Genomic DNA, 26,838 nt, shown 5'->3' with positions numbered 1-26,838 from the left:
TCCCTGAACAGACATACGAAAGCATCATTCTCCCATTTCCAAATACTAAAGCCCTTACCACACCCTGAAACCCCGGTCTCCTATTTCTCAGCCCACCTTCTTCACGGAGGGAGAAGGTGAGGCAGAAGTAGGAACGGGCTGGGATGGGGGCAGCAGTAGTGGGAGCTGCCTCCTTGGGCCCCAGGCTTCCTCCTGGCGGATGTGACCCCTACTCTTTCTTCTCTCTGGGGGTCTCCCCTGAGCAGGGCCAAGGTTCTGGAGTCATGTCCCTCACTCACAGGCTCAAGAATCCCAGGGCCCCTGTCCCAGCTCCCCACCCCATGCAGAATGAAACAGGCATCTCCCCCCAGATGGAAGGACCTGCTTTGAAGCCAAGCAGACCCAGTCTAGCTGCGTGACTTGGGCAAGCTGGGTGTGCTCTCTGGGCATCAGTTTCCTCATCTTCAAAGTGGGTTAGAATGGCTGCCAGTGACTGCTGTGAGAATCTGATGAGCTCATGTAGGCAGAGGGCCTGGCGCACAGTAGATGCTCAAGAAAGGGCACTGCCCGCCCCCGCACTGGGAGCCCGTCCGGTGCCTTACACGCTAATGCTCACTCCCCGTGACAGTGTTCAGAATCCTGCCCCCATCATGTAGCCCATGCAGATACCTGAGTTTGCGGTAATACTGCTGAACCTTCTCCAGGGACTGGGCATTGATCTCCTGCTGCAAATCTTCCACCGTCTGGCTGCCTGGAGGAGGCGGTGCCTCCATGTTCTCCAGAGCTGTGAAGGAAGAAGAGCGAGGGCAGGTGCTTGGCTCCCGGTGTGCACGGCCATCCCCAGTGGGCCCCACTCAGCCCGTCCCCGCGGCTCACCTTTCGTGAAGAGCACGGTGTGCAGCCTTAGACTGGCCCCGCTCTCCAGGCGGGAGGGCAGCTTGGAGAAGTGATAGCTATCCAGGTAGAAGATAACCTTCAGTGCCTGCCGGCTGCCCTCGATGTGGTAGAAGACGTTGGTGTCTGGTGGGGGACGTGGTGGGGCACAGGGCTCACCATCAAGGCCGGAGGGGCACCACCCCACCTCCGCGAGGGCAGCTACAGACCTCCTTCAGATCGCCACTGTGATGTCCCAGGACCTCCCTGTCTGCCCACCCCAGAGCCGCGGCTTCAGACCTTCCTGCCCTCCCACAGTCTCGGGGCACCTCAGATAGCCCCGTCCCCCTACCACTCAGAGGAGCAGCCTCTGACCTCCCTTTTCACCTCCCTTGACAGGTCCCAGTTTCTACTGCTTAATTCTTACACCTGACATTGATTCTGCCCAGCTGCGGAGTTGTCCCTGTTTATCTTCAGAGCCTCACCAATGCTCCTTCTACCCCTCACCTGGTAGCCCAGGGCCTCTACCTGGCAAAAGCTACCCTCAAACAGCACCTGCATCTTATTTACACCCATAGCAAAGAGCTTGTGGCAGGGGTGGCACTAACACTCCATCCTGCACCCATAGCAGACATCACTAATTGATGGATAATTCTCCCTGAGCCCAAGCTGGCCTACAGACAGGCAGCCACTGCCAACCAATTCCAATTGGTACCTGAAATGAAACCCATTGTGCTTCTAGACTCTAGTTTACACATTCTCAACAGGGTGATATCACCTCCAAGGAGGTAAAAATTGGTTTTGGGGGCAAAGGCAAAAAAAAAAAACACTTACTCTTTTTGTATGTAAATCACATATATACATATAGTACATAAACAGATATATAGTATATCCATGATATAAAAATTTCATGGGGGTGTGGGCGATTAGGAAAAAATTGTCTAAACAAGCTCCTTAGGGAGGTGATAATGAAAAACAACAACAGAAAAAGCAGGGGTTCTCAAACTAGCATGCTTCAAAATCACCGGGAGGGATTGCTGACACACATTTCTGGGCTCTGCTTCCAGTTTGGGATTCAGCAGGTCTGGGATGGGGCCTGAGAATTAGGCTAACAAGCTTCCAGGTGCCACTGGTCCAGGGATCACACTCAGAGAACCATGGCTCTAGAACCGAGCGCAGTGATTCTCAGTCCTGGCTATACACCAAAGTCACCTGGAAAGTTTATCTTGAATCCCAATGCCCAGGTTCCACCCCACAGGCCGAATCCAAATCACCAGGGCTGGGACTGGGACTGAGGCATCAGTGTCTGAAAAGCTCCCTGGGCGATCCCAGTGCAGCCAGGGCTGAGACCCACTGGACCACAACGTGAGCTCCAGGAGGGCAGAAACCATGACCGTATATCTCTCCACTGTGGCCCAGAACCTAAAACTGAGCCTGACACGTATCATGTGCTCGAAATTATGGGTATGTGGATAGATGGATGAGTGTGTGGGTGGATGGGTGATGGGTGGATGGATGGATGGATAAATGGATGGGTGGATGGATGAGTAGATGAATGAGTGAATGAGTGGGTAGGCGAGTGGAAAGATGGGTGGGAGGGAGGGAGAAAGAAAGGAAAGAAGAAAATTATGGTGTAAGTTCTTAGAAAATCTTAACACGTCTTCAACCCACCGAAGGTTATCTCTAGGAGTTTTAATAAGAACTGGGTACTGGCTGTTTTTCCCTCTTAAGCGCTCTTGGAGACGGCTGGGTTTATAAAAAAAGAGACCCTCTCCTTCCCTGTATGTTGGGAGCATGAGGTTTGAAAGCACTGGGTCCTGGGTCAACTTTAGGCAGCTGGCCTGGCGGCAGGGGGAGGGACAGGGTGACCCCAGAGCAGTCCCTTCCACCCCAGAACCCCGACTCTCACGGTGGGGGTGGGAGGAATCACTCACTGGCCACGTAGCTCTCGTCCAGCTGCTTGAAGGAGAAGGTGACATTGTCCAGTTCCGACAGGGTCACCCAGATGTCCTCCAACATGGTCCGTTCCTCTTTCTGCAAGAGCAAGACAGAGTGGAGGAGTCACAGGTGCCACCCCTGCCCCAGGTTTCACTTCAAGATACTGTGATTCAACTCTAGTTGACACACCAGGCTGTGGCACTACCAGGCATGAGGTCTTGTGCAGGTCTCTCTGGGGCTGGACGTGAGATCATGTTTGCTCCAGGCCTGTCCTCCACCTCCCAGGTCAGAGCCCATCTCTGCTCTAACATGCTGGGTGGTCCTCTTACCCGGGTCAACCCACCAATCCCACTGAACCATTCCAACGCAGCACCCAGCTCAGAGCCTGCATATCCTGGCAACTGCTGAATTAACACACTGGGTCCCGGTGACCTCATCAGGGAAGAAAGTGAGGGCTGGGTGCTCAGTTCCAGAAACCAATGAGAGGGTGTCTCCCACCAGGCAGGCACCCGTCTGCAACATCGGCCAGCAGAGGGCGCACCACGGCCACTCTTTCCCAAACCGCCGCAGCTGTGGCTTCCTGTCCGGCCTAGGAAAATGTCTAGGAGGCTCAGGGCGGCAAGGTGTGGGGAGCTCAGGCCTGGGCACACGGGTGGAGGGGCAAACAGCACAGAGCAAGTGCTGCTGCCGGCTGGATTTCTGGGGGGGCATCGGCTCTGGGTACCAGTACCCTGAAATGCTGAGTCATTGGCTCTGCCTCCTCCCGGAGCTGGTAGCGGGACCCACCCTGATTCCGAGCCCTGCGAGTGGATGGACAGGGCACTCAGAGATAAAAGAGATGTGGAGAAGGCAGGGCAGTCTGGGGGAACCAGGTCTAGAGCCAGACTCCCAGGTTCACACAGGTTCCCTGGGCCTCAGTGTCCTCATCCTTAAAAAGTGGGTGGTAAAGGACCTGCCTGGGGGCTACTGCAAGAACTAAACAAGGTGTCATTTGCATCAACAAAGTTCACCTGGATTACCACAAAAGCCTGCTCACTGGTCTCCCAGTTTCTGCCCTTGCCCCTCTACACTCTTCCCCACCCCGCAGCCTGGGTGATCCTTTAAGTATCAAAGTCAGATCCCGTCCCTCCTCTTCTCAAAACCCTCCCCTGACTGCCACCCCCTCAGAGTAACAGCCAAAGTCCTACAAGAGCCTGCAAGACCCCGAACAGTCAGACCCCAGTTAATTCTCAGGACTCACCTCCCCCACCTTCCCCGGGCTCACGCACTCTATTCCAGCCGCGCTGGGTACCTCGTTATATCTCAAACGCTGCGTGCATCCTCCCGCCTCAGGACCTTTGCACCTGCTGTTCTCTCTGCCTGGAGGGCTCCTCCCCAGTGTCCTCATGGCTCACCCCCTCCCCTCCTTCGGTTCTTAGGTCAGATGTCACCTCTCACTGAGGCCCTCAGTGGCTGCCTTATCAAAACTTTCAACTGCCACCACCCCAGACCTTCCCCTTAACCCTTAACACTATAAATGAGGGTGTCTCAACTGCAGCACTACTGACACTTGGGGCCAGATAATTCTCTGCTGGGGGGTGGGAACGGGGTGAGCATCCTGTGTGTTGGAGGTTTAGCAGCCTCCCTGGCCTCTACACACCACATGCCAGTAGTACTTCCTCTTCCCTCAGTTGTGACAACCAAAGATGTCTCCAGAGATTGCCAAGTGTACCCTGGGGGCAAAACTGCCCTGGTGAGAACCACTGGTCTGTACCATCCCTGGTCCTTAGTTGTTTATGTCTATCTCCCCAAAATCAGGGTATAAGGTCCCTGAGTAAACGAACTCTCTGTTTTGTCCACTGCTGGGTCCCCAGTGCCTGTAACAGTGACACATAGTAGGTGCTCGATAAACAGCCGCTGAATGAATGAACGGGGTGAGCGACAGCCTGAGCAAGAACTCCCCCGCCCCCCACTCACCGCTGCCGGCGAGAGCAGGGACTGGCAGTGCAGGAGGACGCCAGTGGCCGCCACCTGCTCCAGCCACTTGCGGCTGGCGTCCCGGCTGCTCTCCTCGTACTCGCCGTTGTTGTTGTAGCGGTAGCTCAGGGCCGCCAGCAGCTGCTCGGAGAAGGTGCACACGGCGGCCACCAGTGCCTGGCAGAAGATGCTGTCCCTCCGCAGCTGCAGCTCCGTGTCTGCGGGCAGAGGGGATGGGGAGGGGGCTCCTGTGCCATCAGCAGGCCTGTACCCCACAGCCCGGGGCCCGGGACTAGCCTCCACTCCCCGACACGACCACCCATCCGGGGCCAACTGGCAGACAGAATTCATTCATCCCAGGCACCAAAGGCAACTCCACAAAACTCAACTCTCCAAAAGCCAAGCCAATCCGTGGAAAAACTCAGCCCTCTCAATGACCCACCTCCCTACGTAAAACAACAGAACAACTTGTGATTTTCCAAAGGCTTTCCCCAAACCCTTACCCTCAGCTGTTCATTTATTAGGAAATTTCTCAGCATTCATTGAGAGTGATGATGCCAGCTCCATGTTTTAAGAAATGCAGTTTACCATTTTCCCTATTTTTGAGAAGTATGCCTTCTTCTTACCATCCCCCACCACCACTTCCTTGTCCCCTGCTTGTGATGTGATTTACAGAACTGGCCAATTTTGGGCAATCAGTCATTCAGGGTCCTAATATCCTGGAAGGGATTTTTTTCTTTTCTTTTGGCTGTGCCACGCAGCTTTCGGGATCTTAGTTCCCTGACCAGGGATCGAACCCGGGCCCCAGCCGTGAAAGCACCGAGTCCTAACCACCGGACCACCAGGGAATTCCCTGGAAGGGATTATTTTTGTTTGTTTGTTTTTGTTTTTGTTTTTGTTTTTGCGGTATGCGGGCCTGTCACTGTTGTGGCCTCTCCCGTTGCGGAGCACAGGCTCTGGACGCGCAGGCCCAGCGGCCATGGCTCACGGGCCCAGCCGCTCCGTGGCATGTGGGATCTTCCCGGACCGGGGCACGAACCCGTGTCCCCTGCATCGGCAGGTGGACTCTCAACCACTTGCGCCACCAAGGAAGCCCTGGAAGGGATTATTTTTGATGACTGGCTCTAGCCAATGGGTTTTCAGTGACCAATTTTGACCCAGATCCTATTCTAGCTGCCCCTTGGCTGAGAATTTCTGGAAGGAAGGGAGGGACAGAGAACACCTCCAAGATTCCCCTAGGCCCCCATCAGCCCCTCCTCCACCCCATTGTCTTTGGGGTAGGAAGCCCCAGGCTGGGGCTGAGGGCTCTACCGGCAAAGAGCCTCCCTAATTGTCAGTGCTCTATCCTGTGTCCTCGTCAAGATCAGCCCAGGCCTGGGAAGTGGCAAGAGACAGTGCTCCTGGCTCCAGGGCCCTGAGACTTGTCCCCCGGACACAAGAGGAAGAAGTGAGGTCTGAGTAGTTCTTGGAGGGGCTAGAGGCCATGGTGTTACCTCCCCCTGTGCAGACCCCGACGACCAGGGGAAAGTCAACCTTGGCCGGCAGAAGAGGCCTTCCCCGGGGTGCGGTCATGGGCACTGGCTGCCAGGGGGGCCTCTCCCGGATGCACCTGGGTGTGTGCAAATCACAGACAGCTGCCCCTTCGAAGCCCTCACCTGTGCATTTCAGCAAGGCCAGGAGCAGCTGGTTCTTTCCATCTGGAAGGAGAAGGAGATGGGCTGAGAGGGGTTAGCAGAAGCAGCAAGCCGAGCCAGGCCTCCCCACAGCCCAAGTGCCTGCCCCTTCTCGCAGTGACTGCCCCTTCTCGCTGCGAAGCTCTGGGCACACAGAGCCACGGTCAACGAGCTTCGACTGAACGTTGAGCAGATTCCAGAAACCCTTGGATGTGCAGGGGATGAAACCCCCACTTTTAGCTGCACCCCAACTGTCTATACAGAGATTCAAACCAGCCCCTCCAACTAATGGGCCAGAGCCCCCAGCCCACACCTTGTACCTGTGCGTGGGCACACCCTGACACACGCGTGCATGTACATGTGGGAGCACACTCAGACCACGTACACTCACACGTGTACTCAGGTACTTACTCACACCGTCCTACACAGCCAAGCCCTGCCCACGTGTAGACAAAGCCCAGACCTTCCAGACACAGGCCTAACACCCTGCTCTCTTTCCGTCAAATAAAGGCTCTTGGGCCCAGAAGGGGCTTAAAAAAAAAATCTGAAAGGACCCTGGATTTGCCCTCTTGTGATACATTCTGTCCTGGGGAGGCACTAAGATGCAGGGCAGGTGGGGTAATAACACCAGCAAATGCTTACTGAGGGCTTACTGTGTGCCAGGCACTGCACCAAGTGCCTTGTTTGTACTGACGCGTTTATCCCTCACACCACCACTATGAACCCATTTTACACATGAAGAGACTGGAGCACAGAGAAGTCAAGGAACTTGCTAAGGTCGCACAGCCAATAAGTGGGAGAGCTGGGGTTCGAGCACTGGCCATCTGGCTCCAGAGTCCATGCTCTTCACCAGTCACAGTTTTGGAAGACAGGACAGCTCAGGGCCAACACAGACTCCCAAGTCAGAGGGTGCTGTTCCTGGGGTCATGACCCTGGGGCCAAGCACCTCCTGCTGTCCTGGTCAGATGTCTCCCTGGCCTGGGATCCTTCTAACCCAGGAGTTCCAGGCTCAAATGCTGCCAAGGGCCAGGCAGGTAACATAAGGTGCATGAAGCAGACCCCAGGCCACAGGGCATGGTGGGATCCATGTGGACTGGAAGGCACCCCTCCCCCACCTAAAGAGGGTGGCCACCACTCATCTCCAGCCAAGTGGGGTCTCGGATTATAAATGCTGGCAGCAGGTTCACATTTTTTAATGCTGTAGCATCAAAAATTACCTGGCGGCCCAAGTCTGATCAGGACCCACCCACCCCCCAACTTGTAACCTGGTTAATAAACAAAAGGAACTGAACTACATCCACAATTTTGGAAGCTGAGAAGGAACAAGTTCAGCCTTCTTAGCCTCCTGACTCTGCAAGGAAGCCCCAGGCACCCCAAATCAGCAGTTCCTTGATCAAGTGTGTACTGTCCCAGGGCCTTGCCCAGGGCAGGACACAGCTGAGAAAGGGACACACTCTCTTCCTGTCCTCTCCCTGGGCCTGGAGAGACGTGGGGCACGGAGATGGACCCATTCCTGATCCTTCCACGTTGCCCATCAAGAACCAAAGGCCACAAAACCTCCACATCACAGCCTTCCCTGCCCAACTGACCTTCCACGTATCTCTGAATGTTGTCCACCAGGGTCTTGATGGAATTGGGGAGGTTCCAGGGGTCCTCCTGGATGCTGATCTGGATCAAGCTGCGGCCACGAATTGTACACTCCTCCTTCTGTTTGAACTCTGGGGCAGAAAGTGACATGAGGGCAGGAAAGGGACAATTAGATAGCTTTGGAAAATGGGGGCACAGAGGCCTCTGTACCATCACTAGATTCCAAAGCTCAGAATCTTAGGTCAAGGATGCTGGCAGGACTCTAGGGCACGATCTGGTTCATGGAAGGCAAACACATGGTAAGTGTGCTACGAATTCATAGTATCACACTCATGGCAGACACTGCTGATCAATCTCAGCACTCCTTCCCGCTCGTCTGAGGCTGAGACTCCTCACAGGTGCAACAAATCCAATGCAGACATCACCAATCAATCAGGGCATGCTTGTCTCCTGAGCCTGGATGTAGTCACGGAAGGATTCTCGGGTACTACCTCCTCACAGCCACAACCAATCGAGCTGGCACGTGAGTTGTAACCTAGCGTAACCTTTTCCCTACACAGAGGAGGAAGTCCAGGCACAGAGTGGAAAAGTGACTTGCCTCAAGTCACACAGCAGGGTAGTGACAGAAAAGGGACTTGAACCTGGCCCCAGACAAGCAAACACAGGTCCCCGCTCCTTTGGCCTCTTCCCTGCTACAAAGTCCCAGGTTCCTGAGATATGTGTGGTTTTGTTTCCTCTGAGTTTGACATTTCTTCTTTCTAAGGTCCATCCCAGCGAGAGATGATCCTGAGACAGCAGGAGGGAGAGCTGAGCTAGGGCACCCCAACTTCTCACCACTTCCGACCCTCACTTAGGAGCAACTGCCTGTTTCTTTTCCCATCTCCTGAACTCTACTGGAAGCTCCTTGAGGTCAGAGGCAGTGTCACCTTCATCTGATGGGCCCCAGAGCCCAGCACAAGGCCTGACACAAGCTGGTTCTTGGAAAGTATTTACTGGATGTATGAATGCATGGATGCATGGAGTAGACAGATGGGTGGATGAGTGGGTAGGTGGATGGGTGGATGGATGGATGGATAGATGAATGGATGGATGGATGATGGATGGATGGATGGATGGACAGATGGGTGGATAGATAAATAGGTGGGTGGATGGGTAAATGGGAGGAGAAGTAAATAGAGGGACATAAAAGTCAATCTTTTTCTCTCAAGCATTTCAAGAAGAAGGTCTCAGTTTGGTGCTGGTAAGTCCTTAACACTTCTTTAACTCACTAATCCCCCTCAGGAATAAAGAACAAAGAGCTCTGGGCAGGCAACAGTGCCTAACTACAGTACAGTGACATTTTTTGTTGCTGTTTCCATTGGATTTATCATTATTTTATGACATTTTATACTGGTTTTCCATTTACAGGGAGTTAAATAAGGTCCTTTCAAAATTGAATTTTTTAAAGGGAGACAGTTTGATCTATCAATAATATGGGCAGCAAATGAATATGGTTTAAAAAATGTAAAGATGTTGGCAGATTCTGTGAATATGTCTAAAATGATGAAGGGGCTGTGGGGGTGTCTGAGGTTTGGCAAATCGTGCTCCAGTCCTTCCCCTCATGTTATAAACAGGCAGACGGAGGCCCAGAAAGGCTCAGGGACCAGCCCAGCGGTCCACACACTTTTTCTGTAAAGAGTCAGATAGGAACTGATTTAGGCTTTGCAGGGCATACAGTCTCTGTCACGTATTCTTTCTTTCGTTCCGTTTTAACAATCCATTATAAATGAAAACTCATTCTGAGCTCACAGTCTGTACAAAAACAGGCCATGGGCTGGATCTGCTGACTGCCCCTGGACTGACCCACGGCCATTCAACAGGTGAGGGGCAAAGCTGAGAACGTGGCCCAGGTGGCCTGACGCCTGTCCAGCACACGTCACCCATTGCAGCCCGTCTCCCCGACGGATGCTGGATGTCATCCCTCGCCCTGCCTGGGGACTCTTCTCTGCTCACCTTGTAAGCTGTGGTCCATGGGGAAATGCCTGGTCTCTTCAAAGGCTCTGCTCATGACTGGCCCCTTGAGGAGTGCATGGATGGAGTCCACCTGGGTGGCGGGAAGCTCTGGGTTAGTTTGGCCCACAGGGCCCTCCAAGTTGCAGGGACTCATTACTCATAGCCCCTGCCCCGGCTCCTGGCTTATGGGTTCTTACCAGGGCTGATGGGAAGAACTCAAGGTCAGGCCGGAGTTGGGACAAAGGTCCTACCTGGTTAAAGAGGTGCTCCAGGCAGCCATGAAGCTTGTCCTGCTTGTCTGACGGGATCCTCATGTCACAGGGCAGCTCGTCCCCTTGCAGAAGGAAGAAACCACAGCCATCAACTATTCCTGCCCCATCTCACACCTGCCCAGCCTCTTTCTCAAGAAAGCAATGTAGCTACAGAGCTCCAAAACCCACAGTGGACTTGGAGTCTGATAGACCCAGGTCCTGGCTGTGTGACACTGTACAAATCACTTGACCTCTCTGCACCTCGGTTTCTTCATCTGCAAAATGGGCAACAGGAACTAAAACATTACACAATTGTAAGTCAATGTTATTAGTTTTCACTCTGCAGACGAGGAGACAGAAAGTCAGATATAAGGAACCGGATCCCAGTCTCCTGATTCATCCCCCAGCCATTTCATTTAAATCAGCTGCCACATGTAAGTGCCTTCCTAAAACCTCCCCAGGGATAGTTTTTGCAGCTGAATATCTTATGTGATGAAATATTTACCTAAAGTTCAGAAATATCTCTGATCTTACGTGAGCTTCTTTTTCTTCTGTTAAACTGAAGTAAAATTAAAATTGAATTTTTATGCACAGATACTACCTCTGGAAGGACACATAGGGCAGTAGTGACAGCGGGAGCTTGGGAACCGGGAGGCCGGGTAACAAGGGTGGGAGGGAGGTTTGTCACTACCCACCCTCTCATGCCTTTTGAATTATGAACCATGTGGATGTCTGTCTTATTCACAAAATAAAAATTTTAAAGGCTGAAATCAATAAAACTAAAATAAAAACAAATTTCCGTCTTTCAGTAAAAATTCCAAGTAACATAGAATCTAATTTATAAAATCTTATTTATGTCTGTCTGTCCCTCCAGCCGTCCACCCACATTTCTCCACATCTGTGCAGAAATACATGTTCACCAGCAATCCCCAAATATAATCAATAGTCATTTCTGGGGGAGAGGTTGAGATTCTGACTTATTTCCATGTATTTCTTTTGAACTTCCCTGTGTCATCTGAATTTTTGGTTTGAGCATGTGTCATTCACGGAAACCATCAGGTCGCCCTATTCTAGTAACGTTGGAGCCCTCACCACAACATGTAACTGCATCGTTTATGTTTTTATTTGTCCCGTGTCCGTGGCGTTCACGGAGAACGTGAGGGCCGGGATCTATGTCTTTTCATTCACTGCCGTGGTCCCAGCACATAACTGGTGCGCAATAAATGTTTGCTAAAGGACTGAAGGAGAACCACTAGCACACCATGCAAAGTAATAGAAGACAATATAACATGGAACGAAGCATAACAAAATAAAAATAAACAAAACAGAATCGCGCGGGGGAACCCCTCTCCTGGAGCACGAGCCTCAGCACTCACCAGACCCCATCTCGTCGCTGCCCAGGTAGGAGCTGTTACTTCTCACGCTGGTGTAAGACAGGACGGAGTCCCGATTACTGTTACACTCACTGCAAAGCAGCAGAGACGAAGGCATGAGTCACCCTCCCACTCACAGCCTCTGGTCCCAGCACCCGGAACCCACTTTCTTGGGTGGACGATTGGCCCAGAGAAGGCACCGTGGGCCAACCGCCAGAGCCATAGACGGGCAGGGTTGTCCTGGTGCGTTTTCTAGGTCTGACACTGGGGAAACATTTCCAGGCCTCAGTACAGAAGTGGTAGGTGGATAATGAATCATTTTCGTTTGGGTGTAACTCCTGTCACTGTCTTCGTGGGACAGCCTTGTCCCTGGACACACCTGCATTCGCCACACTTGGCCACATGGTTCCATATTTTGTCTCCCCAGCCTGGCCAGAAACCTCCTAAGAACAAAGACTGTGTTTGCTTGGCTTGTATCCCAGGAACTCAGAAGGCATGGGGAATTAAAAACCACAACCCTGAAATTCTTCCCTTCACCTTTCTGACAATTAAAGGAAAAATCGGAGGACCCAAAAATGTCAGAATGGAAACCCAGAGAGATGGAGAGATCTTGGTCTGTGGACAAGAGGCTCCAAGAACACACGGTACCCAGTCAGCCAGACCATTTCGTAATACAGACACCAAGAAACACCGACCAATCTGGTCCCTTGAAGACTGAAAGGATATAAAAGCTGGAAGGATGGGGACCAAAGCCTTTCTTGCCAAATTCTATCAGTTCAGTATTTTGCCCACGAACAACTGAAGTGCCCCTCCAAGATTCTACTTTAACCACAATGGTCAGATGTTATGTAACCTTTCACTGGAGGCTATGGTGCTTGTTTATTTGTGGTAAGGAATTCCATTCACTCACTCTATGGTTTATTACAGGAAATTGGGGTTTCAGTCTATTTGACCCACTAATTCAAACTTCACTGATCTTGTTAATAATTAACTTAACCAGGAGAAAACAATTCAGATCCTCTGAGTCAGCAGGGGAAAAAATGGTCTTACTCCCTGGATCAAGTAAAAATAGTGTTTGTTGCAGAAACCAGAGAGGTCTTAACGTTGATTTTAAAACACACTGCAGATCTTGACTTTTCCTTGGACCACATTCCATCAACGTGCACAGAGTGTAACGAAGGCAGAAAGGATGGGTGGTGTCCACCAGGGGCAGGGGAGCCGAAGGGGGCATCTGGGGCGTGCTGGGGGGCGCAGCCTAACCCCCCAGGACCACATAGCTAGGCGACAGTGCCCCATCCCACTGCTTCCTGGGAAATGTCCTCTGATTCTGACTTTCCCACGGCGGGGGCCTCAACTGTGCCACTGGCCATTCACAGCAAACCCCACGAGAGCACCGCTTGCCCTCACCTGTAGGAGTCCCGGTAGCTCATGGTGTCATGACCCGAGTCCTCCTGATCGTCCTCCGACACCTTGAAGCACACTTTCTTGCTGCCCCCGTGATCGGCCCTGTCCATCTCGCTCTCTTCGCTGACCAGTTGGGGGGATGAGGTCTCCTCGGCCGAGGGTGGATCGCAGGACCCACCCGAGGTGGGCTCCGTGATGGTGGACAGCAGCCTGCAGGAGCAAAGACTTTGAACTTAAAGGCAGAGGCCCGTGGCTCCACTTGCCTCCATGGAGGCCCCAGGCAAGGCTCTGACCTCAGGCCTCACTTTTTTTGGGGGGTACGCAGGCCTCTCACTGTCGTGGCCTCTCCCATGGCGGAGCACAGGCTCCTGACGCGCAGGCTCAGTGGCCATGGCTCACGGGCCCAGCCGCTCCGTGGCATGTGGTATCTTCCCAGACCGGGGCATGAACCCGTGTCCCCTGCATCAGCAGGCGGACTCTCAACCACTGCGCCACCAGGGAAGCTCAGGCCTCACCTTTGATCCTAAGTAGAGGGAGCCATCAAATGCTCTGTGTCCCTTCCCTGAAAATCCCACCAGCAGGACTTCCCTGGTGGCGCAGTGGTTAAGAATCCGCCTGCCAATGCAGGGGACATGGGTTCGATCCCTGGTCCGGGAAAATCCCACATACCGCGGAGCAATTAAGCCCGTGCGCCACAACTACTGAGCCTGCGCTCTAGAGCCCGTGAGCCACAACCACTGAGCCCTTATGACACGACTACTGAAGCCCGCGCACCTAGAGCCCGTGCTCTGTAACAAGAGAAGCCACCGCAATGAGAAGCCTGCACATTGCAACGACGAGTAGCCCCCGCTGCCCACAACTAGAGAAAGCCTGCACAGCAACGAAGACCCAACGCAGCCATAAATAAATAAATAAATAAATAAAAAGAAAATCCCACCAGCAACTCTGCAGATGTGAATACATTGTCCCTCCTGTAGGGGGCGTGACATATGGATACTCCTTATTTCACAGCCAAGCTACACACAGGCTCCAGAGAAAAGAAGGCAACTGGGAAACACGGTCTATAAGGGCCATATGGTCTCAGTTACAACCATACACTCAACTCTGCTGCTGTACTGTGACAGCACCATAGACAACATGTAAAGAAATGGGCACGGCTGTGCTCCAATAAGCCTTTATTTTTTTTAAAAAAAGCAGTGGGCTGGATTTGGCCCATAGGCCATAGTGTGTCAATCCCTGGCATAGAGTATAATTGTTAAGACTATAGGTTTTTAAGACAGACAGACCCCAGGTTCAAATCCCAATGCTATCATTTCCTAGTTCAGAGACCTAAAGCTAATTATTAAACCTCTCTGAGACTCGGTTTCCTCATCTGGAGTAATATCACTATCTATGTCCTAAGCTGCTGTAAAGATTAAGGGAGTTAAAATATGTAAAGTGCTTAGAAGAGTGGTGCCTTGTAAGTGATCAGTAAACCCTGGCTGATATAATCCTACTACATCTCAATGAGGTCAGTATTATGATTAGCCCCATTTTAACAGGTGAGACCATCAAGGCTCAGAGAGGTTAAGTGACTTGCCTAAGGTCACACAGCTAATAAGTGGCAGGGCCAGGATCAAACCCAGGCCTCCTGCCTCCAGACCCTACATTATTTTTCCTATTCTGATTGACAATTTCTATCATACACAAAAGGAGAGGGACCAGTATGATGGACCCCAGGTAACCAGCTGCCAGCTTCAACAGTGGAAACTCAGGATCCACTTTTCTTTCCTCCATCTTTCCTGTTGCTTTTTCTTTTTCTGGAGTGTTTAAAACAAACCTAAGATATCATATAATTTCCCCTATAAACACTTCCATATGTGTCTCTAGCACATAAGGATTTATTTTTAAAGCAACGGTTCTCAACTGAGGGTGCTTTCTGTCCCCCACTCCCCCACTCCAGGAAACGGTTAGCAATTTAGCAAGTTCCCTCAGGCGCAAACATTTAGCAACGTCCAGAGACATTTTTAGTTGTCACAACTGAAGCAGGGCAGGGAGGGGTGGGCTAGCTACTGGCATCCAAGGAGTAGAGGCCAGGAATGCCACTAAGTATCCCACAACAAAGAATTATCGGGCCCAAAATGTCAACCGTACTGAGGCTGAGAAACACTGTTGTAAACACAACCAGTCACTATTACCACACCTAACAAAATCAATCATTCCATAATACCATCTAGTTCCCAGACCACGGGATCCCTGATGCTCCCCAAAGTGTCTTCTCACAGATGGTATGTTAGAAACAGAACCCGAACCAGGTCCAGACACTGTATTTGGTTGATGTGTCTCTCAAGCCTCTTCCCTAACAGTTCCTCCTCCCCCGCCTCCCTGTACCTGCTTCCCCTCCAATCATTTATTTGTTAAAGAAACTGGGTCATTTGTCATCTAGAATCACCCACCCTCTGAATTTAACCAACTGCGTCCCTGAGGTGGCATTTCATCCTCCCTTAAAACCCAGTCCTCTAGCTGAGTAGTGAGACCTAGAACTTTGATCAGAGAACGGTGCGACTTGTGCTGGCAAGAACGCTTTGTAGGTGATGCGGTGCATGTGTCCTGCTGCTTCGCACCAAAAGGGACATCACGTCTAGCCATCTCGCTTTCTGCGACATTAAAATGATAAAGTTCCCCCCAAACCTCTCAACAAATAGTTTCAGCCTCTACTGATGATGCTGCCCACATCCATCCTTTCATTAGATCAGTGGTTCTCAATCAGGGGTGATTTTGCCCCCCAGAGGGCATTTGACAATGTCTGAAGACATTTGTGATTGTCACAACTGGGGAAGGGGGTGCTACTGGTATCTAGTGGGTAGAAGGCAGGGATACCACTAATAGCCTATAATGTACAGGACAGCCCCCAACTCCGAAGAATGATCCTACCCAAAATGTTGATGCCGCTGATGTTGAGAAATCCTGACCCTGACACTCAGGCCATTCTCTCCGGGGCCCAGGGCTCACCTGTTGATCTGGGTAACATACTGCTTCATCTCCTTCAGGGCCACATCCAGTCTGGTAAAGAGCTGCAGGTAGGCATCCTGGATCTCACGGTCCTCCTGCTTGAGTAGGAAGCTCAAACCCCGGTGCTCCTGGCCAAGGGTTCCATTGGCTGACCCAAAGCTGCTGTCGTTGGGACCCTGGCTTTGGGGGTCCCCATCCGCAGCAGGTAGGCACTTCCAGGATGGGGCAGCCATGGTGGTGATGCAGTGTTGGGTGTACGACATGGGGTTCAGGTGACCTACAGTGGAGGGAGGGAGAGTTCACTTGGAAACAGCCCCCAGACACCCACAAGCCCCTTAGACAGAGGTATACGAATTCATTTTAAGGATCCCAATGAATGGGAAATATTTCTCTTTTAAATATTCTTTTAATACATTGAATTACTTCAATAAGCAAGTTTCGGTTTGGTGCTAATATACTTTTAACTACTGTGATCTTTTTCCTGCCTGGAATGTAGACATGATGGCTGGTCCTCCAGCAGCCATTCTATATACCATGAGGCATCCTTCAGGATAAAAGCAACATCTGGAGATGGTGGCACAGAAAGATAGAAGGAGCCTGGATCCCTGATGACCGTGGAGCTATCAATCCAGCTCTGGACTGCTGGCCTTCAGACATGCTTCTGTTTAAGTATCTGTAGTGTAAGATCTGGACACAGTTTTTGACAGACACACACAGTTACCTTGCTCTGGGTCAAGGCCGATGAGGGAGGGTTTGCGACCAAAGCGGATGCTGAAGGACCTGCCAACCGAGGGAGTAGTCTTGGGGTAGGACACTTCCATGAGGTTGACGTGGCAATTGGTGGGGCAAAAGTCCAGGCCACACAGCGGATGGGGTTCCAGGGGTGCTTGTTTGAAGGGCGGGCTGACCCTGCTCTTTAGCTGAGCTGCAAACTGAGAAGGGTGGGGGACATGGAGTCATGATACAGGGGTCTGGAAATTCTGACCCACCGCCAGTACCCACTTTATCCTGGCCTAGGTCAGACAATCCAAAATTGGACAATATGTCAATAGTTCCAAATGGCAAAGTAAATTCCCCTGCCGTGCCTTTTACTGGACCCAGATTTCAGGGAAGGCCTGGAGAAACGTGAGGCCTCCAAGTACCTACCTACGTTCATTTCTCCATTTTAGCTGCACCTGAGCTGTCCTTGAGGAACATCTCTCCCTGACCCACAGTCCGTGAGGTTCAGGTAAGGCTACCTCCCCATCCTTGCAGAGACTGGTACAGGCCTAGGCAAGGGACCCAAGCCAAGTCAACAAAAGCTCTCTTCGAGTTCCTTTTCTACTGGGGTTGCTAAGGCTAGAGCCATTGGGGGCCATGTTGTCACCACATGAAAAGGAACTGCCTGAGAGCAAAGCCAAGACAGAAAAATAAAGTCAAGAGAAAGAGAGAGGCCCTGTTCTTGTCATAGTGTGATGTTTGAGTGCCTGGATACAACCATGCCTGAAGCTCACCTCTGGATGCTTCAGTAATATAAACCAATAAATTCTCCTGTTTAAGCTAAATTGGGCTGGGTTTTGACTTTTACAACCAAAATACCCCAAGTTAAGACCCTGTAGGGTGCAGGCACCTCCTGGTACAAGGCGATCCTCTGGCCGATGCTCTCCAGCTTGGTGTCACAGATGTTGCGGAACTCATAGTGGGACATGGTCCTTATGTTGTTGCTCAGGGCCATAAGCCGCCCACAGTTCTGCACAAAGACACTGTCATCGGTGGCAAAGGCCTCAAGGATCTGCAGAAATATTAACAGCTACTGAGCACTCGCTGTGCACCTGGGAGGGTCTTAATGGGTTTATCTGGGGTGACTACTATATGCCTCATAATACGTGTGTGAGGTCAGCTCTATTACTGGCCCGTTTAGCAGATGAGTAAACTGAGGCTAAGAGATAACAAGTCAGTCTCCTAAGCCCCACAGCTATCGAGTCGAGGGGGAGGAACTAGGATGCAGGTCTCCAGGCTAACTCTGAGGACATGGGAATCAGGCTGCTCCACCTCTCAGGGCAGGGCAGCACCCAGCAAGACCTTGGCAGTGAGGCCGAAGCAGCCACGGGGCTCCACGATCTTCTCCAGCACGTGACACTTGATGCCCGCTGTGCTCACGTACTCGTACACCACGCCATGCTCCAGGTGCACGTTGTCCACCGTCAGGCTGACCACAGGGCTGTCCTCGTGCAGGCTCAGCTGGGGACCCAGGGACAGCAGGGGGAAGGCTGGAAGCCAGAGGGACAGGCAACCCTGAGGAGGGGGCACCGCTCCCCAAGCCAGCCTCCTGACCCAGCACCGCAGATGGCTTGTGTTGGACGGATGGGGGGACTAAAGTGCTGCAGCTCTGTTCATTTTTGCCAGCCCGCTATCGTTCACCTCTTGTTCTAGAAGACTGTCCTTCTAGGAATCTACCCTTGAGCCCCTTTCTCAGTCTTTGTGGCTCAGAAAAGGGCTCCCCCCAACCACACCCTCCCCCAGAGGCAAAGGCCTGGCCAATCAGCATGTTTGATTTCCTCTATTCACAGTGATTGGTTCAGGAGTGAGCACGTGACCCAAGCTGAGTCAATCAGAGTAAAGTCTGGCACTTCTGTTGGATCTGCAAAGAGAAGAAGACATTCTCTTTTTCAACTGGATCCCAAGTTACTAGAGCCACCAGGTGGGAAAAACAGCATGTAAGAGGGAAACCAACACAGAGGGAGCAGAGCTGAGAACTGGAGAAAAAGCAAGAGCCTCCTCACTATATAAAGTGCTGGATTGAGCCAGACCTGAAGCTTGCTGACCCTACTCAGACATTTTAGTTTGCTGAGCCAATGTTTTTATGTAGCTCAGTTTCAGTCCTGATTAATATGGGCCCGGAGAGGCTGTGACTCCTCAGAGCCACACAGCTAGGCAGTGATGTATCTAAGGAGAAAGTAGACACTTTATTGGCGTGAACTGCTTTCCTCCCCACCTGCTCCAAAGAGGACCTCTCAACACACAGCCCATCACTCTTTCTCCCCTCGCCCTCATACTGTGTCACCACTTGTCAGGTTTTTTGTTCTTTTGTTCACTGTCTGGCTCCCCTCACATCCGTGTCCTGAGGGCAGGGGCCCTGTCTGCCTTGCTCACTCGTGTCTCCCAGCTCCTAGAACAGAACCTGGCACATAGTAGGTGCTTCTACTTGTTGAACAGAAGAGTAGAAACCACCAACTCCTCTCAGCGTGGTTTACGGTCATCATCAGGGGTCGCCCACATGTTGGGGAAGGAGGCCCACAGCCCATTCCTCTCAGAGGGGCACAAACTGAGCTCACACCTGCCAGCTGGCCTCTCCCCCCTCCCCACCAGCCTGTCCCCTTTAGGACCCCTCTGCCAGGCTGTGGGTGTTTCAGCAGTGCAGGATAGCTCCCCAGCCAACCCCATAAACCCTGGTTCTTTTCTGACCCCAAAGTCCCCAGCCAGGAGCCCAGAGCTGTTGGACACAGAGGCACCCAAACCCCTGGTCTACCCATGGCATCTGCCCCCACCCCCAGCCCAGCAGAAGTACGGGGCAGAGTCCAGAGAAGCAACCGGAGAGGAGGGGCTATTATTCAAACTACAAGTATTCACTCAGTGCCTACTATGCGCCAGGCACAGTTCAAGGCTCGGAGCATACAGCAAGGAATAAAACAAACAAAATCCCTGCCCTCGGGGAGCTTACGCTAGTGGGGAAAACAAAGAAAAGCAATAAATAACTGTATGATATATGTCAACTAATACACATGGTGAAGAAAAATAAAACAGGATAAGGAGACACTGAGGGACAGAAAGGGCTTATTTAATTACAGCACTCAAGGTGGCCTCTCTGAGGAGGTGACATTTGAGCAGAGAGTTGAGTGAGGCGAGGAGCATGGGTAAGAAGTACTCAGGGGGAGAGCATTCCAGGCGGAGGGAACTGCAAGTGCAAAGGCCCTGGGGCAGGAGTCCATTTGGTATTTAAGAACAAGAGGCTGGAGTGGATGGAGCAGCGAGGGCAAGTGGGAAAGTGATGAGAGGTGAGGCTGGGAAGCAAGGCTGGGCCTGGAAGACCATGACAAGGACTTGGTCTTTGCCCTGCATAGGGTGGAAGCCACTGGAAGGTTCTGTTCTATTTTTTGAGACTAGCCTACAGGAGGAGAGGTAAGGCAGGGCAGGGAGGAGAGTGAGCAGGCCATTACAATAGTCCTGGTGAGAAATGATGGTGGCTCGGACCAGGCAGCGATGGAGGTGGTGATTCTGGTTGCAAGGGGAAGGTACAGGCAATGAGCCTGGATGCTGGAAGCAAGGTGGCAGGATACAGGAGAAAGAACAGTCAGGGAGAACTCTGAGTTTGGGGCCTGAGAATCTGGAAGGATGGAGAGGGGACCCTGAGGGGAGGAACAAGCTTCAGAGGAAGGTCAGGAGTTCAATTTTGGCCATGATGCCTGTCAGACATCCGGGGATGTCAGGTGGAATGACAGGTCTGGGGGTCCAGGGCTGAGGCTGGGCAGAGAGAAAAACATGGGAGCCCATGGTGGACAGAATAACAGCCGCTGGGGCTTCCCTGGTGGCGCAGTGGTTAAGAATCTGCCTGCCAATGCAGGGGACATGGGTTCGAGCCCTGGTCCAGGAAGATCCCACATGCTGTGGAGCAACCAAGTCCGTGTACCACAACTACTGAGCCTGCACTCTATAGAGTCCACGAGCCACAACTACTGAAGCCCGCGTGCCTAGAGCCCACGCTCCGCAACAAGAGAAGCCACCGCAATGAGAAGCCCGTGCACTGCGACAAAGAGTAGCCCCCTCTCGCCGCAACTAGAGAAAGCCATCGCGCAGCAATGAAGACCCAACGCAGCCAAAAATAAAATAAATAAATTTATAAAACAAAACACTGCAACAAAATATTAGAAGAAAAAGAATAACAACCCCTAAAAAAATACCCACATCCCATCCCTGGGCCCTGTGCATACGCTACGTTACCCGGCGAGGAGGAACTGGGGCTGCAGCTGGAAGTAGGGCTGCTAGTCAGCTGACTTTACAGTAAGATTATTCCAGATGATCCAGCTGAACCCAGTGTAATCACAGCGTTCTTAAATGGGGAAGATGGAGCCAGGAGAGTTAGAATTAGGGAGGTGGCAGTGTGAGAAGGACGCAGGCCAACACTGCTGGCTCTGAAGATGGAGGAAGGGGGCCACGAGCCAAGCTTCTAGAACCTGAAACAGGCAAGTGAATGGATTCTCCCATAGAGCCACAGAAAGGAAGCAGCCCTGCTGACACCCTGATTATAGCCTGGTGAGTCTCACTTCGGACTCCTGACCTCCAGAACTGTAACATAATAAATGCGCGTTGTTTGTTTTTTTTTTTTTTTTTGCGGTACGTGGGCCTCTCACTGTTGTGGCCTCTCCCGCTGCGGAGCACAGGCTCCGGACGCGCAGGCTCCGCGGCATGTGGGATCTTCCCGGACTGGGGCACGAACCCGTGTCCCCTGCCTCGGCAGGCGGACTCTCAACCACTGCACCACCAGGGAAGCCCCCAGTGTGTGTTGTTTTATACCACCAGGTTTGCGGTACTTTGTTACAGTAGCAGTCAGAGACTAACACAGAACCCATGGCGTCGAGATGGACTGGATGGGATCGGGAGGACTGTGCACACAGAGGAGGACCCAGTCCCTGCTGGCACCTCCGTCACACGGCCCACCTGTCCTGTTACCTGAGTTGGACTGGTCTTCCTCTCGGGCCCCCTCGCCACTAGGGTCCTCGCTGGGGGCCTCCCGGGCCTCCTGGGCATCCTCGTGGGTGTGGTAGACCCACTGGTACAGGCCCTGTGCAGGGAGCAGAGTAAGAGGGGCGGCCACGACGCCAGGAGCCCAGGGAGGAAGGGAAGGGGCCAAGGTGCACACTGTTCCCTAATTCCAAAGCTCAGGCTTTTAGCCTGTCAGCAACACCACCTTCAGAGAGCCCTCCCAGACTTCACTCTGGAACCTTCCTGAGGGACCTGCAGTCACACTCAGCCGTCACTGTCTATAGTCTGTGCTCCACACAGAAGCCAGGGAAGGAGGAGCCTTAGGAAATGTAAGTCAGCTCCACGGGAGCAGGAACCTTGTCTCTCCCGTGGCCCCAGGGCCTCGAAACATGCCAGGCACACAGCAGGTGCTCAATAAACACTTAGTAAATGAACCAATGAATTAGGATCACCCTCCACAGAACTCTGGTCCCCAACCCAAGTAGAACATCAATTTTTTACCACTGACGTGATTATTTGCCCAACGTGCCCATGTGGTAAGAAAAGAGGGTCTTATCACACCCGTTTCACAGCTGTGAAAACCAAGGCCATGAGGTTTAGGAAGCAGAGAGGTCCTAGAGTCCAAGCCCAGCTCAGCCCTGCCAGGTAGGCAGCCCCACCCCACCTCACCCCACCCAAAACGCTGTGGTGCCTTCAGGCTTTTCCCCAGAGAAGGGAACGTGGTCCTCACCCCCACGCCAATGAGCAGGGCTTCCCCGATCCCCTTAGCTGCCAGGTGGCTCACCAGGGCCTCTTCTCGGTGGCTCCGGAAAGCCTGGAAGTGCTCCAGCACCTCTGGGGCTCCACCGTTCATCACGTTGTTGCCATTAACCTTCAGGATGCACTGGCCGGCACAGAGGCCTGCGGCCACGGCCTCAGAGCCTAAGGGGGACAAGAGTGCTCGAGGCTGGATGCCAGGCGAAGAGAGCCCGGGGCAGTGCCAGGCAAGGGCAAGTAGCCAGATGAACCTGTCCCCCGCCCCACCCACCACCCCAACTCCCCCAAACGCCACCTCCATCCCCCGCACCCTGCAGCCACTCTCCACCCCATGCCAGTGGGCGGGACAGGGACTGGCATTCCCATTTTGCAGAAGAAGAGACTGAGGTTCAGAGAAGTAGCAGCTAGTCCAAGGTCACGCAGCAAGGGAGGATGGACTTGAATCCAGAAACGTTTCACTCTAGAGCTTCATCTCCTTTAAAGTCCCACTACAACCCATGATACTGGGGCCGGGATCAGCCCCGTTTTGCAGACAGGGAGACAGAGGCTCGGAGAGGCAAAGTGACTCTCTCAAGGTCACGTGCCTAGGATAAGGCAGGTTTCGAACCCAGGTCTACCAGACTCTAAGGGCATGTTTTCTCAGCTACACCACAATTCCCAAATGGCAGGGCTTGGACCCCAGGGTTTTGTGTGGTTAATATGAAGGGTCTAGAAATGCAAGTGAATGTCAAGCTTTGTACACGGGAAAAAATCAGGCCTGCGTGGTGTGATGGGGACAAGTACAGGCCTGGACCCCAGGCTCTGTCATTGACCAACTGTGGGACCTCAGGCAAGTTCCATAACCTCTCTGTGCCTTGGCTGCCTCATCTGTAAAATGAAGACACTAATAATATCTACTCATAGGGTTCTTGAGAGATTCGGTGAGTTGAAACATGTTAAACATTTAGCCCCGTACCTGGCTCTTAGTAAGGACTCAAGAAATGTCAGCTGTCTTACTATTTTTGCCTAGTTTGCCTATAAACACCTATTCTGCTCTAAGGCAGGGTTTCTCAACACTACTGACCTTCTGGGCTGCATACTTCTCTGTGGGGAGCTGTCCTGGGCACTGTAGGATATTCAGCACCATCCCTGGTCTCTACCCATGAGATGCCAGTAGCACCCGCACCCCAAGGTATAACAACCAAAGATGTCTCCAGACACTGTCAGATGTCTCTGGAGAGTGAAACTGCCCCCAGGTGAGAACCACTGCTTTAGGGATAAATCAAATTAAAACCTACTTGAAGATACTAACAAATTCTCCGTAGCTTTCTATCGTGACATGCATTTTCGATCAATACATATTAAAAGTACAACTATGACCACAAGGTCAACAGTTGGGCAGTGAATGTTTAAACTTTAAAAGCGGGGCCCTCAGATGCAAAGAGGGCTGGGAATCCCGTATCTCAGGTCAATCTGGTTTCATCTCCTGGACAGAGTAACCTCTTAAACAGCACACCAAGGAGAAGGCAATAAGAAATCAGAGGTCTCAAACTGCTGGCCTATGGCCTGGATCTATCTGGCCACAGAAGTGTGGCCAAATGCCTATTTCTGGTTTCTTTAAAAAAAATCAAATCTGGCAGGAGGAGGTCCACATTCCTGCCTGGCAATAATGAGCTTCAGCTGAAGAAAAACTGCCCCTTTTCGAGTGAACATGTATTTTTCTCACTTTGCCATAGTCCTCGCCACTCCCTAGTGCCTTCATTTTAGTTGCCCATTTGTAACTGCCTGACCCCCCTCCACAAGCGTTTGCAAGCCTTGGCTTCAAGCAAAGAAGGTAAGTACTAATGGTGCACTAAGAAGCACAGGCCTGGAGGTAATGGTTTGGGGGCCTCTGAACTCCTTCCACACACGCACGAACCCATCTCCCAAAGCTCCCCTCTCCACCTCTTAGGCTCCCGCTCACCTCTCCCCACAGCATAGACGTACGGCGGGGCAGCTCCACGGATCTGGAAGCACAGAACCTCTGGGCGATCGGGGACTTTGATGATCCTGCACCAAGCAAAAGCAGCCATGAGGTAAAGCAGTACCGCTCCCGACAGCCCAGGGGGTCGCCCCGGGAGCCCCTGCCCCCCAGGCTTTTGGGAAATCAAACCCCAAATAGCAGTAGCACCACGCTGTCCAAATGTATAGAGAAACCTCGTCGACCAAAGCCCACGGCAGCAGGATCTTTGATTGATCAGAACCGGCTGGCCCACCCTTGGAGATTCAGTCCATGCACAGAAATTCCCACTCACCCTCCTACCCCTTCTCCATCATTCTCTTGGTGAGAGGAGGCCTCGTGGCAGCCAGACCAGCACCTTGGCCAGTGAACATTTTATTCTTGGTGCTGACTCTAGAAAAATGCCCACGTGTCCCCCAGAGAGCATGATTTGAAAGCCCAGGTGTTGGCCATTCTGCAGTGGGTCACCAGGGCAGAGTGGGCAACACCTTCCCGGGGTCATACAGCAGGTGTCATTAATCCAGGGGCTCCCCTACCAAGGGCGTGCCCCCTACATTGGGCCTTGGATCGTCCCCACCTGCCAGATAAGGCCGTCTTGAGAGCCTGTTCTCAAACACCAGGTATTTCTGGAACTTGCAGCAGGAACGTTCCACCTTGGTGATTTCTGCCACTTCTACATACCAACCAAACTATCAATCATTTTCCCTAAACTGACAGGTCTTTTTACTGAAATAATCCTATTTAAAACTTTCCATCACTCTCATCAATAGAAAACCGGGAGCATCTGCCTTAAACAGAAGGGAGAAGTGAAAACCAAATCCGCAGGTTATAAAACAGAAAATGCTTCTCCCTGTACCTATATCTGGTACCCGACCACTTCTCTCCACCCCACCATTGCCACGCGGGGCTGGGCCACCAGCCTCCTTACCACTCCCCCTGCTTCCACCTCTGCCCCTGACAATCTCTTCTCCACCTGCAGCCAGAGAGATTCGGCCAGAACCTACATCAGATCATGCCACCCCTCTGCTCAGAACCTTCCAGTAGCTCCATGGTCCTTACCGTGGGCACAGGCCCTATAGGGCCTGGCTGACCTCATTATCCACCCCTCTTTCTCATTCACTCTCTTCCAGCCCCATCAGCTTCCTCATTGTTCTTCAAACACACCAGCCACAGTTCCACCCCAGGGCCTTTGCACTCGCTGTTTCCTCTGCCTGGAACCCTCCTCCTCCAGAAGTCCCCTTGACTCGCTCCCTTACCTCCTTCAGGTCTTCACCTCAGTTCTCAGGGGCATCTCTCTGACCACCAGCCCTCCACACAGCCCGTCTCCTGTCCCAGCTTTATAGACTGGTCCACGCTCACTACTACCTGAACTACCTGGCTCAGTATGTCTCTTACTTTTCTGCTTTGTTTCTTGTCTGTCTCCTGCTCTACCCTCCAAACAGACTGAGATCTACGAGGGTAGAAATGAATCCACCCAGACGGGGCTGCATCCTCAGAGACTGACACACCAGTGGGCACACAGCAGGCGCTCAAACATCTGTCGACTGAACAAAGGCAGCACCACTGTGTCACGTGCCTGCAGAAGGAGCCCGAAGCACGGGGAATCGGGACGGCTCGGGCCCCCAGCAACACCTCTAGGACTCGGGCAACTCCTCAACCTGAGAGGAAGGTCACCAGACACCCCACCCGGGGGGGACACTCACTCTTTGGCCTTGGTGGCTACCAGGAGACGCAGCGGGCGGCGGGAGCAGAAGGACTGGCTGAGGATGGACTCCACCTCTGCGAAGGGCCGCAGGAACACCAGGTCCTCGTTGACGGAGTAGATCTTCCTCCCCACCTGCAGGCCGGCCATCTGGGCGGGGGTGGGGCGGGAGACAAGCACACCAGGTAACTGGCCCCTCCCCTCCCTTCTCCTCCTCACTAAGGAGCCTTGAATGCATTCAGGCAGCACGGAGCCGGCACCAGGCACCGAGCGCAACCAGCGGGAGCCCCCCAGGGCTGCCCCGCTCCCCTCTGTGGTAAGCAGTTAGGGCGCTGGGGAGACCCGTTCTGGCCAACGAGCTATGGAGGGAGGCCTACAGGGGGCGCTAACGGGAAAGACGCTTTTCCCCTGAGGAAGAGCTGTCAGTGCTTCCCGCCCAGCCGTGTGAGGACACAAGGCTGGGGCAGCCACCTTGTGACCACGAGGGCTTGGCCAGGAAAGTCAAAGAGACATCGACCCCGAACCAAGACACAACCACCTCCTTCTCACTGCTTATGTTATTAGAAAAACGAAGCCCCGCGGTTCCTGCCACCGAGGCATGTGGCTACTTGCAGCCGTACACATTGCTAATCGCTACAAGGAAGCA

General features: G+C 52.6%; 1 protein-coding gene across 8 annotated transcripts in view; it reads right to left on the bottom strand.

Moving 5' to 3' along the window:
- PREX1 (phosphatidylinositol-3,4,5-trisphosphate dependent Rac exchange factor 1) overlaps nucleotides 1-26,838 on the bottom strand; it is a 197,533-nt gene that overhangs the window by 6,946 nt on the left and 163,749 nt on the right. For 6 of the 8 annotated variants that reach the window (XM_032604156.1, XM_032604158.1, XM_032604162.1 and 3 more), the window contains 19 exons: nucleotides 26,194-26,342; nucleotides 24,786-24,848; nucleotides 24,455-24,540; nucleotides 22,541-22,677; nucleotides 21,724-21,835; nucleotides 18,079-18,266; nucleotides 17,627-17,788; nucleotides 16,739-16,949; nucleotides 16,018-16,294; nucleotides 13,030-13,236; nucleotides 11,626-11,714; nucleotides 10,250-10,332; nucleotides 9,999-10,089; nucleotides 8,009-8,137; nucleotides 6,402-6,443; nucleotides 4,747-4,964; nucleotides 2,787-2,886; nucleotides 856-999; nucleotides 649-763 (listed from right to left, as the gene is read on the bottom strand). In XM_032604156.1, the coding sequence (XP_032460047.1) occupies nucleotides 649-763; nucleotides 856-999; nucleotides 2,787-2,886; nucleotides 4,747-4,964; nucleotides 6,402-6,443; nucleotides 8,009-8,137; nucleotides 9,999-10,089; nucleotides 10,250-10,332; nucleotides 11,626-11,714; nucleotides 13,030-13,236; nucleotides 16,018-16,294; nucleotides 16,739-16,949; nucleotides 17,627-17,788; nucleotides 18,079-18,266; nucleotides 21,724-21,835; nucleotides 22,541-22,677; nucleotides 24,455-24,540; nucleotides 24,786-24,848; nucleotides 26,194-26,342 (2,603 nt within the window). The remainder of the gene's footprint in view (nucleotides 1-648; nucleotides 764-855; nucleotides 1,000-2,786; nucleotides 2,887-4,746; nucleotides 4,965-6,401; nucleotides 6,444-8,008; nucleotides 8,138-9,998; nucleotides 10,090-10,249; nucleotides 10,333-11,625; nucleotides 11,715-13,029; nucleotides 13,237-16,017; nucleotides 16,295-16,738; nucleotides 16,950-17,626; nucleotides 17,789-18,078; nucleotides 18,267-21,723; nucleotides 21,836-22,540; nucleotides 22,678-24,454; nucleotides 24,541-24,785; nucleotides 24,849-26,193; nucleotides 26,343-26,838) is intronic. The other 2 variants (XM_032604157.1, XM_032604159.1) reach the window with 1 other exon arrangement.

The sequence above is a fragment of the Phocoena sinus genome, chromosome 15, assembly GCF_008692025.1.
Source record: "Phocoena sinus isolate mPhoSin1 chromosome 15, mPhoSin1.pri, whole genome shotgun sequence".
Taxonomy (NCBI): domain Eukaryota; kingdom Metazoa; phylum Chordata; class Mammalia; order Artiodactyla; family Phocoenidae; genus Phocoena; species Phocoena sinus.
This window is presented reverse-complemented; position numbering and strand designations above follow the sequence as displayed.